Here is a 17370-nt window from a genome sequence, read left to right as displayed (position 1 = left end):
CATTGCTTGTGCTGAATGTTGTCAATAATCCTGCTGCTACTTATGGATTGGATGTAATTGATTACATTACAAAAGTGCATAAATAACACTAAATCAAGGAGTTGCATTTTAGTATAACAAGTAAAATAATACAATAATAGATTAAGGAGAAAAAGAAGTATTTTCAGACTCTATGATATTGATAAAATAAGTGGCAATTGCATTTCAATATAAAAGACATTAATCTAAATATAAAGAGTAACATCGAGAGGACAATACTGATGCTTCACTTAACCTTTTAAGATCTTAAAGGTAAACAACTGTCAAACGTTGGAAGAAATAGATCTTAGCACATAAGGTAACTTTACTTTCCAAGCTTCCTGACCCATCATTGGAGGACCCGTCACATTTGTGTTGAGATACACAGTGTGCACAGACACTCAAATAAAAATATTTTGGGTACATTTAGAATACAAAAAAGCTTCTGGGCTATAACAAAAAGAACATTTCATGTCTTCAGAGTTTGAAAGTGGGAAAGACTAGCTATAAAAACCCAATAGGCAGCTCTGCTCATTAAGAAAATTGTGGGTTATAACCGTATAAGGTAAAGTTTTTATTTATTTCCAATTAAGTTGCCATTTAGGGACACTTGTATGATTGTAAAATGCCTTCTGTGGATATAATCTATTTGATTTATTACCATTTCTTTATAGGAATAGAGATAACATAAAGGAGTCTCCGAAGAGGTATTAGAGACTTTAGTACTGGCCAACCATTTAGCATGTTTCTAATTATCCTTTTTGTCTCCTCTGTACTTAGACCATTTAACTAATTTAGAATCCTCATTGAAACATCCTCTGCTATGAAACATTTGTGGAAAGACTTACTCTATACAATCCATTTTGTACTATATAATGAAAGGGCTGAGCAGAAGGGATTTGTTAGGCATAATTTATATCTACTGCATAGTCAAACCTTAATTATTCAGTGGCTACCTGTCCTGTTTGGGGATTATACGAGCATTTGGCCTTTACTTTGTCTCACTGTGGCTATTTAGCTATTTCACTAATCACTGATACATCTGCCAAGAGTAGTCTGGAGATAGAGGAAAGCAGGGGATCATGTTGTCCATCATTTTGCTATTTATTAGAGGATTTAAAAAAATCTTTGAGGAAAGAGGGCACTGAAGTGCCTGTGTAAAGTGACTGTCAGTGGATTTTAATGTTTCCGTTAGCTATATTAGTCTCTATATTAGTCTCTCTCTCCCAAGGACAATTAAAAGTTGTCTGTATATGTTTTTAAAACCTTAAAATAAGGATAAGAACATGGTTATGCATATTAGCATTTTAAATATATTATCCTACAAAAAAGTTATATCAAATTACACTCCCATAAATGGTATGTGAGAGTGCCTTTCCCCTTTAAATTTCTCCAAACAACACTGTAGCCCAGTGCAATGGCTCACACCTGTAGTGGCAACACTTTTGGAGGCCAGGAGTTTGAGACCAGTCTGGCCAACATAGGGAGACCAGTGTACACACACACAAAAAAGAAAGAAATAGCTGAATGTGATGGTGTGTGCCTGTGGTCCCAGCTACTTGAGAGGCTGACGTGGGAGGATTGTTTGAGCCCAAGAGGCTGAGGCTGCGGTGAGCCATGATCACCCCACTGTGCTCTAGCCTGGGCAACAGAACAAGACTTTGTCTCACAAACAAAAACAAAAAAACCCAACACTGAATTTTTTTCCTCAACAGAGTAGGTGAAAAATTATCTTTAACTGTTAGTGTGTTAGGCATTTTATCTTTCAGATATATAAATGCCCAAAGACATTTTCATTTCAAGAGATAATAAAATCCACAGAGAAGTTTAAGGGGGAAGGTTAAAGGGAGAGGGATATTAAATAAGGAAAATTATTTTTAATATAATAAAGTGTTTCCTTTAAATTGCATTTTATATTAAAACTTCTTTCAGAAGTAGAAAAATCAAATGAAGAATTATAATTTCACATTACAAATACTTAGTATTAACATATAACCTGATATTGCCATATTGTTACTTCAATATAAAATACCACCATGAGCTAATTCAGCAAAATCATTATATAAACTAACTGGAAAATTAGATAAGGGGTAGCATCTCCTGTTATAAAATGAGTGAAAGGAATATATCAAAAGGAATATATTAAAAATTTATTTACTTTCATACTATGACCAGCATTTTCTCTTGCTATCCAAACCCCTTTTTTATTAATCATTTCCTTATTATAATCATTTATAATAGAGAATATTTGGAAATGGTAAAAATCTTCAACAATGGGGGAGTATAATTAAATATTGTGCAGCCAAAATGGAAATTTCAAAGAAATGTTAATGGCAAGGAAAATACTCTGCAATGATATAATGAGTGAAAAAATCAGAGAACAGAACTGAAAATTCCATGTGACTTCCATTTAGTACTCCCATCTCCCAGGGGTAGAGAGCAAGAGAAGGGAGAGGAAGGGAGAGGAAAGAAAGAACATACATAAATGTTAACAATAATTATCTGTGGACTATAGCATATGAGAATTTTAATTTTCTAAGCTTTATTTCTGATGTTTTTATTAACAAAATTTACTCTCCATTCAATGTGTATTTTTTAACGTCTGTATTCATGCACCTATCAGCATACACTACAGCAATTTCATCATGTCACATCTTCCATAAAACTTGGATTTCCTTGGGGAAGGGTCTTGTTTATTTGTATTTCCAGCACATAGTGCTTAACAAATGCTTCTTAAATGTAAAACCTCAAGAAACATTGAAAATAACCTCACAATACGATGAACATCCAACTATCAGAGTACTCATCCCCTAGATTTTCCAAGTATTAACATTTGTCAGATTTATTGTCCGTTTATCATTGCTGATGTCATGACACATCACCTCTTGAGAAAAAAAATACTATTCTACATAAATATAATATTATCACAAGCTATACAGTTAATACTATGTAATACTGTTATGTTATGTTCAGATGTCCCCAATTGTCTAAATAATAGCATTGACATTTATAGCTTTTTAAAAAAAATCCAGGGCAAAACAAGGACCAGACAGGCATTGCATTTAGATCATGAGTTTCTCTAGCTTTTATTCTAGGAGTGTTCTGTGTTTGTTTTTGTTATTTTTCTTTGACTTCCATGAGAATGACATTTTTGAAGCATTTGGGCCAGGTGTTTGATAGAATGTCCCACAGTTTCAATTCGTCTGATTGTTTCCTCATGATTAGAATCAGTTGAAATATTTTTGCCAAAAATATTACAATGATGATATAATGTCTTTCTCAAATGACATTACTGGGAAGTACATAATATCATTTTGTCCTATTTATATTCTTATTTTCTTTTAAAAAGTTCGTTGATTTATTTTAATTGACAAATAAAAATTGTGTGGTTATGGTATACAACATGATGTTTTGGTATATGCATACATTGTGAAATGGCAAATTCAAGCTATTTAGCATATGAATTACCTCACATACTTATTTTCTTGTGGTGAGAACACAAAATTTACTCTCTTAGCAAATTTCTTGTTTATGTATTTATGTATGTATTTATTTATTTATTTATTTTTGAGACAGAATCTTGCTTTGTTGCCCAAGCTGGAGTGCAGTGGTGCAATCTCAGCTCACTGCAAACTCCACCTCCTGGGTTCAAGCAATTCTCCTGCCTCAGCCTCCCAAGTAGCTGGGATTACAGGCATGCACCACCATGCCTGGCTAATTTTTGTATTTTTAGTAGAGAGGGGTTTCACCATGTTGGCCAGGCTGGTCTCGAACTCCTGACCTTAAATGATCTGCCCACCTTGGCCTCCCAAAGGACTGGGATTATAGGTGTGAGCCATCGCTCCCGGCAGCACATTTCAAATACACAATATATTGTTATTAACTGCAGTCACCATGATGTGCTATTTTTTATAGGTCTCTTGAATTTATTCCTCCTGTCCAACTGAAATTTTGTGTCCTTTGATCAACATCTCCCCAGTTCCCTTATTCCCAAGTCTGGTAATCACCATTTTACACCTTGTTCTGATGAGGTTTCACTTTTTCATATTTCACAGATGGGATCATGTGGCATTTATCTTTCTGAACCTGAATTATTTCACCTAACTTATGTCCTCCAGGTTCATCCATGTTGTCACAAATGACACATATATTTTTTTCTAATATAAGTATTTCAAGTGCTATAATTGCTTTCAACTACCATCATAGCTATATTCTACAAATTTGCATAAGTAAATTCATTTTCATTCAGTCCTAAATATCAGCTTCCATTGTGGTTACCTTTTGAAATCATAAATTATATAGATACGTGTTTTGACATCTCAAACAAAAGTTTCCCCTTTGTTTTTATCACCCAGATCCTCTGATAATATTTCTGAGCCATTTGAGAATAAGTTGCAGATATTATACCATGTTATCTCTTAATATTTCAGTGTTTGTTTCGTGTATACAAGGACAATCTACTACAAAATCACACTAGGACCAGGAAATTAGCATTGTAAATTACCGTCTAATCCATAGGCCCCATTCAAATTTTACCAATCGTCCAATGATGTCCATCATAGGTCCTAGATCTAATCCAGGATCACATGACACATTTAGTTGACATGCTTTTTTAGATCCCTTCAGTCTGAAACATTTCCTGTCTTTCTCTTTCATGCTCTTGTTACTTTTGAAAAGTTACTTTGTAGAAAGTCCCCCAAATTGGTTTTGTCTGATTTCTCATGATTTGTGCATTTTTGACAGAAATACCACATAAATGATGTGGTCTCCTCAGTGCATCATATCAAGACCCACAAGCTATCAATTTGTCCTTTATCTGATGATGTTAACTTTGAAAACTTGGTTAAGATGGTGTCTTTCAGTTTTCTCTACTTTAAAATTGGTTAAATATGTTGTCGTTATTAATTACTAAGTAATTAACAAAACACTCTGAGGCTATGTGAATGTCCTATTCCTCATCATACTTCACTGATATGATTTGGCTGTGTCCCCACCCAAATCTCACCTTGAATTGTAGCTCCTATAATCTCCATGTGTTGCAGGAGGGACCTGGTGGGAGGTAATTAAGCCATGGGGCCAGTTTTTCCTGTGCTGTTCTCATGATAGTGAATAAGTCTCATGAGATCTGATAGTTTTATAAAGGGGAGTTCTCCTGCACATGGTCTTTTGCCTGCCACCATGTAAGACATGCCTTTGCTCCTCCTTTGCTTTCCACCATGATTGTCAGGCCTCCCCAGCCATGTGGAACTGTATGTCAATTAAACCTCTTTCCTTTATAAATTACCCAGTCTTGGGTATGTCTTTATTAGCAGCATGAGAACAGACTAATACATTCACCCATCAGTTTTAGCATTTTTTTATTATTCTTGCCTGAATATGGACTGTGACATTCGACAACACTGTTGAGATTATGCTTTGTGCCAGTGAACCTAATTAGTTCGTTAACATCATTATAGATTCATGGCTTTCTACTTTACTCAAAGAGTTTTCATCCATTACCATCATTATTTATTTGTTGGTTTGTTTTGGACCTCACTTCCTGGTGCCATCTCTTCTAGTTTCCTCTTCTGCCTCAAGCACATCTCCACTATTCTAGCTGTTGGAGAGCAGCATGAGGCCTCTGTGCTTAAGAGGCTGAACCTCTGCCAGAGCTGCTTGAGGACAGCTGTGGTTTGGTCCTTTTAGAGTTGTCTGTCCTACCCTGTCATACACCAGCTACTCAGGGAAATTGAAGTCAGATTTCACCTCCTTTATTTTGCTGCTCGAATTGTCTGACCCTTGGCCAGTGAAGCCCCTTCCAACTGGTTTCTGTGTCCTTTTGATATGTTCCCACTATTCTTTGCTCTTTCCTTATTCTCTAGCCCAGCAAGGCATGCCTGCTCTGTCCCTGGGATCAGCCATTTCTCCAAGGTCCCCCTTGGAGAAGAACTCCAAGGTTCCTTCTAGTGGAATTATTTCTAGAAAACTAGATCTAGGCACTAGGTATGCTTGTCGCTAAAGTGATTTCTTTACTTCTTGGACTTCTCAGGGTATTGAGTTACAAAATATATGTGTGCATATTTGGACATACAGCTGTATGTACAACCACACATACATATGTTTATTCCTGTTTCTATTTTTTTTGGTTGTTTCCTTTGGCTTTTTGTTGTTGTTGTTGTTGTTGTTGCTGTTTTTGTTTTTTAAGATAAGGTCTCACTCTGTCGCCCAGTGCAGTGGCATGATCACAGCTCACTGCAGTCTCAACCTCCTGGCCTCAAATTATCCTCCCAGGCTCAAACGATCCTCCCACCTCAGCCTCCTGAGTAGCTGGGACTGTAGGTGTGCACCGCCACACCCTGCTAATTTTCAAATATTTTGTAGATACAAGGTCTTGCCATGTTGCCCAGGCTGGTCTTGAACTCCTGAGCTCAACAAATCCACCTGCTTTGGCCTCCCAAAGTGCTGGGATTACAGGCATGAGTCACAGTGCCCGACCTTGTTTCTGTTATTTTATCTATTTCTATATCCATATCTATCTATACCTTAAGCTATCAATTTATTTGAAACAATGAGTTTACACAGATATCTCCAGTTCCAATCCAATGGCACAGGATTCATTCCAGCATTTCCTTTTTCTATATTAGTACTCCTTTTTCCTTTGCTCCCATTATTTCCAGTTTTCTCTATATGTAACCAAATTCCTGGTCCTTCCTATTTGAAATATCTCAGCCTGATGAAGAAGGAAGAAGAAGAAAAAAAGGAGGACAACATAGGAAAGAAGAAGCAGAATGGTCCATTTAGAAAGCATAGCTTCAGGCACACCAAGCCTGGCACATGAAGAAAGGCTCTGTCAAGAAAAGATGTATTAGTCTGCTCTCATGCTGCTAATAAATACATACCTGAAACTGGGTAATTTAAAAACGAAAGACATTTAATTGACTCACAGTTCCACATGGCTGGAGAGGCCTCACAATCATAGCAGAAGAGCAAGGGATGTCTTATATTGTGGCAGGCAACAGAGAGCCTGTGCAGGGGAAATCACCTTTATAAAACCATCAGATCTCATGAGGCTTATTCATTATCACCAGAAGAGCACAGGAAAGACCTGCCCCCGTGATTCAATTAACTCCCACTGGGTCCCTCCCGTGACACATCGGAATTGTGGGAGCTAGAACTGAAGATCAAATTTGAGTGGGGACACAGCCAAAACATATCAAAGGAGAAGAGGAAGAAGGAATCTCTCCAGTTATTGCTAATATTAATTATTGTCACTTGGTTTAGGTGTCTACTATCTTTTTCCAATTGTAAAGGAAATGTTTATTCCTGAATAGTTTATAATGAATGTGTGGTTGATTCTTTGACAGTAAATATCTCGTTCTCCAACAATATTTTAACCACTCAATAGTTTTAGCATCTATTAATGATACTTTCCTGAATGGTATTATGTTGGTGTCTGGAAAATGGTGATTTACTAATTCTATCATCTTTTCTATGTTCATTATCTAACATTCTTCTCTGAAGAGTAGCTTCACTTTCTCCCTTTTTTTCTTTTTTAGTATCACTATAAACTCATGAATTATTTTTATAATCTGGGTAAACAAAGAGGAATCACACTCAGAGCCCACACTCCAGTGGTTCTCAGTTTAGTAAAAGAGAAAGATGTATACAAGTGATTGCAGGAATGTGATAGAACTCACAAGTCATTCAGGAAGAACCAAAGTATCTGTAAACATTAACTAGAAAGCCACTTGTTCTGTTCAACATCAATTTCAGAAGTTATTTCCCACCAAATCTTCTAGGTTGAGAATACAGTACTTATTTAATGGCTGTAGTTCCTGTGTACCAATATACTGTCAATAAAAGAGATATCTGAGGGGAGCCCTTAATTTGGTTTGAACAACTGTTATTCTATTTGTGCACTGAGTAACACATTTTGTAACTTTAAATGGACTCAGTGATGTATTTTAAAAAGAATGTGTAGGTCATGGCTAATGTTGTTGCTGTCTGAGAGAGATGTCTATATTTTATGAGAACAACAGTCCAGAGGATTATCATGTTTTCCATATTTTCCCCCACAAATGTCTCCGTTTTTCTGAGAGGCTCATAAGTTCAACTATATTTCATCACCAATCAGGAAACCAGACAAAGCTCAGACTATGAAATCCACTGGCTTTGTTTAGGTTTATTTTAAACCTCAGTGCACTCATATTTTTGCTTTCATTTAGCTTTTCACTAGTGAGTTCACAAAGTACTGTATGCATCTGTTTGAAGATGGGCAGAAATCTTGTGACCATCTCATTGCCTGTAAGTTTCCCTGCATACAGGTGTCCTAGCAGTGAAGGACAAGTGCTTCGGTCCTGGTTTCACCTTTTAAGATGTAGCACATTATTCGACCTCACTAAACCTCAGTATGCTTATGTGAAAATGTCTGTCTTGTACAGGTTGCTGGGTTGATTGAGTGAGGTAACATATATTAAGTTGATTTATCATTGCCAGTAATTAATCAAGCAGTGGCCACTGTTACTATCCAACTAGCACAAAAACAAAAAGCAGACTTTAAGCCATTGGTCAGGATATGCTGGATGATTTTTCCACTAGAATTATTTATTTATGTATTTATAGTCAGTCAGTACTTTTCTAAAATATGCAATTCTCTATCATTCCATGTGATACCTTCATTAAGTGATAACATATCACATCCTATGTGATATCTTTTTTTTTTTTTTTTTTTTTGAGACAGAGTTTGGCTCTTGTTGCCCAAACTGGAGTGCAACGGTGCGATCTCAGCTCACTGCAACCTCCACCTCCTGGGTTCAAACGATTCTCCTGCCTCAGCCTCTTGAGTAGCTGGGATTACAGGTGCGCGCCACCATGCCCAGCTAATTTTTTGTATTTTTAGTAGAAACGGGATTTCACCACGTTAGCCAGGCTAGTCCTGAACTCCTGACCTCAGATGATCTGCCCTCCTCAGCCTCCCAAAGTGCTGGGATTACAGGTGTGAGCCACCACACCCAGCCCTCTATGTGATATCTTAAGTGGAGAAATTTGAGTACCATTTTGGTATTCTAGGTTGAATTATTTCACATTTATGTTAATTCATTTCCTACTACCTTTAACCACTGTGCTGTTGGGACACAGTAGTAGCTCTTATCTTTAGATATTTGTGATCTATGCCTCTTTGTAGCTAAATTCACATTATCTATTTAAAACCCAACTGTTTTTTGAAAATTTCCCTTGTGCCCTCATTATCACACTAACTAAACCTCACTAGATAGTAACGTAAATCTCTTTAGCAACAAGCGGATGCTCAACAGCTTGAAGAAGTATGCAGCCATTCTACTGAACTCATTATAGATTAAGACAAAAGACTTCTTCTTCATTGTAATTTCAGCAGACAAGTGACTATAATGTCACAGTGGTAAAAATGCTTCATTTTTGCATACTTTCTAGAAAAACTGAGATAAAAATCTCACAATCACAACTCATATATTTTATAATTTAAATTTCAATGTATTTTTTCACTCCGAAAGCTGATGTCATGAATTTTCTTATGAGTTTGTGGCAAAATACCTTGTGATAAATAATTGTCATAGGAACTCTTTTATTATGTCTACAATGTTAAAGTATCAATTGGATGCCTCACTGAAATATGTAATCATTTTATGAGTCTTTTAACATGTTGACATTTTACACTATTCTGTTTTAATAATATCAACAAATTATACCAGATTCGATAAGATTAAATAACAAAAAAATGGGAAATAGCATTGTTTCTCTTAATATGATCAATCATGGTAATGATAATATTAACAGAATACTGCATAAATAAAATGTAAACACTTTAACAGTCTAATGACTTTAGACAGATATTTAAGGCTTCAATCTGTCAAGGGAGATAAAGAAACCTCCAAGGTTCATGGGTTTTTCACAGAGAGAGAGAGCCTGGTTTCTGTCTCTCTTTAGTCCCACAGAGGAAGATGAGAAACAGAGCTAATGCTTCTTTTATCTTTTTTTCTCCTGTTTTTCCCTTTATTCCAGTCCCAAGAGGAAAATTTCAGAGCTGGCATGTCCATTATGCAAGTAACAGATTTCAAAAGAAGAATTTTGAGGCTGGGTGCGGTGGCTCATGCCTGTAATCCTAGCACTTTGGGAGGCCGAGGCAAGTGGATCACCTGAAGTCAGGAGTTCAAGAACAGCCTGGCCAACATGGGGAAAACCCGTCTCTACTAAAAATACAAAAAAAATTAGCTGGGCATGGGGGTGGACGCCTGTAATCCTAGCTACTCGGAAGGCTGAGGTGGGAGAACTGCTCCAACCCAAGAGGCGGAGTTTACAATGAGCTGAGATTGTGCCACTGTACCCTCCATCCAGCCTGGGTGATAGAATGAGACTCCATCCCCCAAAAAAAGAAGAATCTTAAAGAATGATAGAACATGTGCGTGGAAGACGAAGATAGAAACAAAGGAAGTGGGAGAACTTCAGGCTTAGTAAGCTGTGCAGAAAAAAATACCACTGAAGTGGGTGTGGGAAGAGACAAAGAGCATTCAGGAGGAAAAATGGCTGAGAAAAAGAGGGAAGGACAATAGGGAATGGAGATGTTTAGAAATCACCATAGAAAATAACAAACATCGAGCGGCAAACTTTCCTTTTCCCCAAATGACTTGCTCAAGTTCATTCTGTTTTTTTGTTTGTTTGTTTTTGAGATGTCTGATGCCCAGGCTGGAGTGCAGTGGTGCAATCTCGGCTCACTGCAACCTCTGCCTCCAGGGTTCAAGTGATTCTCCTGCCTCAGCCTTCCGAGTAGCTAGGATTACAGGCACACACCACTACACCCAGCTAATTTTTGTATTTTTAGTAGAGACAGGATTTCACTATGTTGGTCAGGCTGGTCTCCAACTCCTGACCTCATGATCTGCCCGCCTTGGCCTCCCAAAGTGCTGGGATTACAGGCGTGAGCCACCGTGCCCGGCCAAGTTCATTCTTTAGCAGGCACTGGAAAGCTGGGAAAAAGCTGTTGGCCACATACTCAGAAGAATCAAGCTCCTCAGCAAGCTACTCACAAAAAGTATGTCTCAACCTGTTCACCTTCACCTCTCACCTGGTCTAGAATTTTAACCTCTTCTCTCATTCCTTTGGATGGCAAACCAAAGTATCATTAAAAAACCATCATTAAGACTTTTTGAGATAGGGAAGAGGCCCTGAAGGTTATTTTAGTGTAGCACAATGGAATTTATCAGATTCACTGGTACTATTTGAAAACACCAAGAGACTGATATGGTCCACAACAAAGTGTTTGCACTGAGGGAATTACAGAAAGAGGAAAGATTGTAACTCAACGATTGTACTCCTAAGGCTGCCTTTTAATTAGGAGTCTCTAGAAAGCACCACACCTAGGAAAGTAGGCCCTGGGATCTGATTCAGGAAGCACACTCTTAGAGAGGGCAAGAGTAACCAAAGTGAAGACTATGGAAAAGCAAGAAGCACAGATTTCTTTTTTTTTCTTTTTTTTCAGACGGAGTTTCACTCTTGTTGCCCAGGCTGGAGTGCAATGGCACCATCTCAGCTCACTGCAACCTCTGCCTCCCAGGTTCAAACGATTCTCCTGCCTCAGCCTCCCAAGTAGCTGAGACTACAGGCATGCGCCACCATGCCCAGCTAATTTTGTATTTTTAGTAGAGACAGGGTTTCACTATGTTGGTCAGGCTGGTCTCGAACTCCTGACATCAGGTGATCCACCTGCCTCAGCCTCCCAAAGTGCTGGGATTACAGGCGTGAGCCACCGCTCCCGGCCACTTTTTAAAAATATCTGTTTTACATAGGGCTTACTTTGGTTTGATGTCTGTTGACAGCCAGGACTGGAATTGGCCTGGATGGGGTTCCTCAGTGTCTTGAGCAGACTGGCATGAAAAGTCAGGGATTACACTGTACTTCCTCCTAAAATTGACTGTCTGGAATAGCATGGTGGCACCCTTAAGAGTCCTGAGTTCAATTTTGGGACTAATGCTTTGAGATTACATACTCATTGAATAGTCTCTGAGAATTGATTATGAGAACATAATTGATTGGGCCTAACCTAAACTCAGAGGTGATCATTTGAGTCAGAGTTGACTAGCAATTGAAACTTAGGGCAGAGAGGTAGTGAATTCTAAAAGGTAGTCTAGTACTTTTGAAAATGAGGGCACTTGTTTTAATCTACATTTTGGGCTGGAATCCTCTGGAAGGACATTTATAGGGGAAAAATGGACATTGATTAATAAGATTTAGATAGGTAGAGAACAGAGTAAAGACAATCATTGATTCATTTACTTATTCCTTCAAGAAATACTTATGAAACTGCATCACAGATAATGTTCAATGGCCTAAATGCTTTATATTTTTTCTTTTTTCTTTTCTTTTTTTTTTTGGAGACGGTGTTGCACTCTGTCGCCCAGGCTGGAGAGCAGTGGCGCGATCTCAGCTCACTGCAACCTCCATCTCTTGGATTCAAGCAATTCTTCTGCCTCAGCCTCCTGAGTAGCTGGGACTACAGGTGCACGCTGCTACACCCAGCTAATTTTTTGTATTTTAGTAGAGACGGGATTTCACCATATTGCCCAGGCTGGTCTTGAGCTCCTGAGCTCAGGCAATCCGCCTGCCTCAGCTTCCCAAAGTGCTGGGATTACAGGCGTGAGCCACTGCGCCTGGCCACTTTATATTTTTAATACAGTAAAAGAGTTAAAATGTCAGTGTAGGAAGACAAAAAAATCAGCATATAATTTAGTCCTTAGAAGAATTATTTTGTTTGTTTTGTATTTTGAAGGCTCAACAACACTTTAATTTGGTCTAAATTCCTTTGCCTACCAATCTGAACGACAAAGAAAGTTCACTTCCTTCCCAAAGAAGCTAAGATTTTAATTAAGTACACATTATTTACTGGACTTCAGGGTCCCAAATAAACACGGGGTGAGTTTTTTTTCTAAAGGTTAGCGTGTTCTCAAGGGTTTATAACAACTTTTCCTGACTAGTTCCATTTCAGTCTGGATTGCAAAACTGCTTCTTGACACATGCTTTGGAAAGGAGCAAACATTTAATCCTCTAATAATATTGAATGAACATTTATCTTTTTTTCTTTTTTTTGAGACGAAATCTCGCTCCGTTGCCCAGGCTGGAGTGCAGTGGCACAAACTCGGCTTACTGCAGCCTCCGCCTCCCCGGTTCAAGCAATTCTCCTGCCCCTTACACACACACACACACACACAAACAGGAACAAAAACATACCATCTGTTGAGTGCATATGAAGTAACAAACAGCATTTTTTTTACAGCATCTCTGCAAAACATTACTATGAGGTGATATTGTCATCTACAGATGCAACTCAATCAAAAACAGCAAGTCTGAGGTATAAAATAGCCAAGTAGAATTTGACATAATGTCCATTGATTGCCAATCTATGTGCTATCCACGAGGCAACATAGTATCTCCTTATTTAAATATAACAATAAATATAAAGAATAATTTAATGTTAAGAAAAAATAAGTAAATCCACCTTTTGAATGATCACCTTTATTGAAATATTCCCTTCTTCTGACAGAAAATTAATGGTTAGAAACCTGCTAAAGATCAAGGTTATATTTCAAAGAGAGCTTGTGATGTTGGAGGCCTGGGGAAAGAAGGAAGAATAAAATCATTTGCAGCTAACTATAGCCTGCATGGAAGCCCTAGAAGCATTATCCATCTGTGATTAAGGAAGAGGAATTTTCTTGAATTCTTTTTTTTTATTTTAATTTTATTTTTTTAGGAGACGGTTTCATTCTTTTTTTTTTTTGACTGTCCTAAATTGTTTATTAAGTATGAATTTTACAAACTTTACTTATATTAGTGGTAACGGTGGAGCTGGAGAGTATTGTGCCTTCTCCAAGCTGCCCGGCGAGAGCCACCAATGGTATGGTGGAACTTATGGCCCTTTCCAAGGCCACGGCTCTTTCGGCCTGCAGATGTCAGCCCACGCATCTCTCTGTGCTTGTGGACTGGTTTGGTGATCCACTGGGTGTCAGGATTTCTTCTGATGCTTTATGGAATGGATCAATGAGGATAACCTCAAAAAATTTGTATGTGGAATCTTCACCAACCCAGTAAGAATTCAGGACTCTCAGAGCCCCACAGTGGCATCCAGCTCGCTCCTCTGCAACGGACTGAAGGCTTCGAGCAAACTTTAGCTGGTTAACACCATGATGGACAGGCTTGCCGTAAGTTGCACCCTTAGAAACTGGGCGTTTTAGGCCACCACGGCAACACGAATCCTATATATAACGTAACCTTGCTTGGTCTTGTAGCCCGGTTGGTGTGCTTTATCAGGCTGGGTGGGGTGGGGAGCCCTGTGGAGAGCAGAGAGCTGGCGGTACTGCCAGCAGCGGACCCTCAGAAGAAAGCGCATGACATCAGACTGCTTCTTTCTCCATAGCTCCTGGATGTACTTGTATGCACCCATCTTGGCTTACCTGATGGCTGCCGCCAGACGGAAAAGGAGACAGACAGGGTTTCATTCTGTTGTCCAGGCTGGAGTACAGTGGCATGATGATAGTTCACTGCAGCCTTGGCTTCCTGGGCTCAAGTAATCCTCCTACCTCAGCCTCCCAACTAGCTAGGACTGCAGAGGCGCACCACCACACCTGGCTAATTTTTAAAAATTTTTTGTAGACGAGAGGTCTCACTATATTGCCCAGGATGGTCTCCAACAGCTGGCCTCGAGCCATCCTCCCACCCTGTCTTCCCAAGGTGTTGGGATTACAGGTATGAGCCATCGCACCCAGCCTTGAATTCTTTTGGCCTGTTATTATTCAGGAATTCACACAGAAGCCTAGGCTGGGCACCTTAAAAATTTCTGAAACAAACAATCTTTGTTTTTTCTTTCTTAACAAAATAATCACTGAAATGTTAAGAACTCTTTCAGGTAACGTTTATGTTTATTGATCAATATTTTCCCTTGGCAGAAGATTGTTATGCCTGCTCTTAAGCACCAACTACTTGAGGCCAGAGAGCCTAATGTTTACCTAGCTCCTGGGCAGGCTGAGTCTCAATTGTCATTGAACATGTGACTTCATTAAACCATGTCTAACATTTCCCTCTCCTACCTCTTTTCTCAGAAGACAGTCTAGTGGCCCAGTGTGTGGCCAAATTGAATTGCAAGCAATAGGGAGAAAAAGCCAAAGTCCTTTTCACTTCCCTTTACTTGAGCTTTAGATTTCTTATTTTGTACTTATACTTTAACAATAATAATTTCATTAACATTATTAACAGACATTTATCTAAAGTGTATTATATGCCAGGTACCATGCTGTTATTTCATTATTTATTCGTCAAATAATGATTACCCACTGGGTACAGTTGCTCACACCTGTAATCCCAGTGCGTCGAGAGGCCAAGGTGGGAGGATCATTTGAGACTAGGAGTTTGAGACCAGCCTGGGCTACATAGGGAGACGTTGTCTCTACAAAAAAATTAAAATTAAAAAAAATTACTGCTGAAGTATTAGAGTTATCCTTATTTTATAGACAAGTAAACTGAGCTAAAGGCAGTTAAGCAACTTGCTTGATGTCATCCAAGTTAAGTAAGAAGCAGAGTTAAATTTTGAACACAAACTTTTTCTGACTCCTCTTGAAGGCCAGTCCTTAATTGCTACGTTACATAATATAACATAATATATGCAAAATTTCTTTGAAATTGTGTGTTAGTGGCCAGTAGTTTTCAAATAACTATTTTTGTTATTTTCTTTCTTTCTTTCAAGAGATATGGTCTCATTCTGTCACCCAGGCTGGAGTGCAGTGGCACAATAATAGCTCACTGCAGTCTTGAACTCCTGGGTGCAAGCAATCTTTCTGCCTTAGTATCCTGAGTAGTTGGGACTACAGGCGTGGGTCACCAACCCCAGCTAATTAAAAACAAATTTTTTTTTTTGTAGAGATGGGGTCTTACTTTGTTGCCCAGGCTGGTCTCCAACTCCTGGCCTCAAGTGATTCTTCTGCCTCAGCCTCCCAAAGTGCTGGGATTACAGACATAAGCCACTGTGTCCAACCTATTAATTTCAATAAGAGCAGTTTATGAACTAAATATTTCTCACTTTCTCCTTAAATTAATACTTCTGTATATATATATATATATATTTTTTTTTTTTTTTTGAAAAGTCAGACCTGGCTGGGTATGGTAGCTCACGCCTGTAATCCCAGCATTTGCAAGGCTGAGGTGGGTGGATCACTTGAGGTCAGGAGTTCCAGACCAGTCTGGCCAACATGGTGAAACCCTGTCTCTACTAAAAATACAAAAAAATTAGCCGGGTGTGGTGGCGCACACCTGTAATCCCAGCTTCTCAGGAGGCTGAGACAGGAGAATCACTTGAACCCAGGAGGCAGAGGTTGCAGTGAGCCGAGTTGGTGCCACTGCACTCCAGCCTGGGCAACAAGAGCAAAACTCCATTTCAAAAAAAAAAAAAAAAAAAAAGTCAGACCTAAAATAAGTGTTATACCAAAATATACAAAAATTATCCCACTTAATTCTTATGACAATTTTAAAAGGCTTAATGCAGTTATATAACTTGCCAAAATGCTCAAATTGATAATAAGCAGCTGAGATGAATTTGAACCCAAGCTGTGTGAGCTCATAGCTTGGGTTGGTAACTGCCAAATTATGCCATAGAAACTCACCTATGTGACAAAATCATAACCAGGTCAGGCATTCAGCTCAGTGGCAAGTGGTGGCCCCTCATTAGCTGTAATATTCCCATTTGGTTTTTCAGCTTTTCAAAGTCCAGATCTTTATATTCAGCTGGTGCTCAAGTGTGAAAACTTGCCTGATAAACTCAGTCACCAGAGACCTGAAGATTTTAAGTTCTTTAAATCTGCTTTTCTAAATTGGATGGCTGCATGGCTACAATTCCTAAAACCCGATGTAAGACTTCAGTCTAATATAACTTTGTAGATTAATGAAGTCTACTAGGATCTTCATCTTTGCTTTTGAGAAATCATGAATTGAGCATCTGTACTGAATTTTATAGTTGAAGATAACAATTAGGATAATTTAGTTGCAAGTAAAGCTTATTGGCTGGGCACAGTGGCTTACCTGTAATCCTAGCACTTTGAGAGGCCAAGGCAGGTGGATTACCTGAGGTCAGGAGTTCAAGATCAGCCTGGCCAACATGGTGAAACCCCTTCTCTACTAAAAATACAAAAATTAGCTGGGCATGGTGGCGGGTACCTGTAGTCCCAGCTACTCGGGAGGCTGAGGCAGGAGAATCACTTGAACCCGGGAGGCAGAGGTTGCAGTGAGCCAAGATCGCGCCACCGTACTCCAGCCTGGGCAACAGAGCAAAACTCTGTTTCAAAAAAAAAAAAGAAAAAAAAG

General features: G+C 38.7%; 1 protein-coding gene and 1 pseudogene across 3 annotated transcripts in view; one reads left to right on the top strand and one right to left on the bottom strand.

Moving 5' to 3' along the window:
* Positions 1-14165, top strand: part of LOC112133113 (uncharacterized) — a 63509-nt gene extending 49344 nt beyond the window's left edge. For 2 of the 3 annotated variants that reach the window (XR_010139772.1, XM_054554403.2), the window contains exon 6: positions 10036-13557. Coding sequence is in view for 1 of the 3 variants with exons in the window: in XM_054554403.2 (XP_054410378.1) it covers positions 10036-10081 (46 nt within the window). In the remaining 2 variants the exon portion in view is untranslated. The other variant, XR_010139770.1, reaches the window with a different exon arrangement.
* LOC100442632 (large ribosomal subunit protein eL15-like) lies at positions 13782-14497 on the bottom strand (annotated as a pseudogene).
* Positions 14498-17370: the final 2873 nt, after the last annotated feature.

Source organism: Pongo abelii, chromosome 3 (assembly GCF_028885655.2).
Source record: "Pongo abelii isolate AG06213 chromosome 3, NHGRI_mPonAbe1-v2.0_pri, whole genome shotgun sequence".
In the NCBI taxonomy this organism is placed as follows: Eukaryota; Metazoa; Chordata; class Mammalia; order Primates; family Hominidae; genus Pongo; species Pongo abelii.
This window is presented reverse-complemented; position numbering and strand designations above follow the sequence as displayed.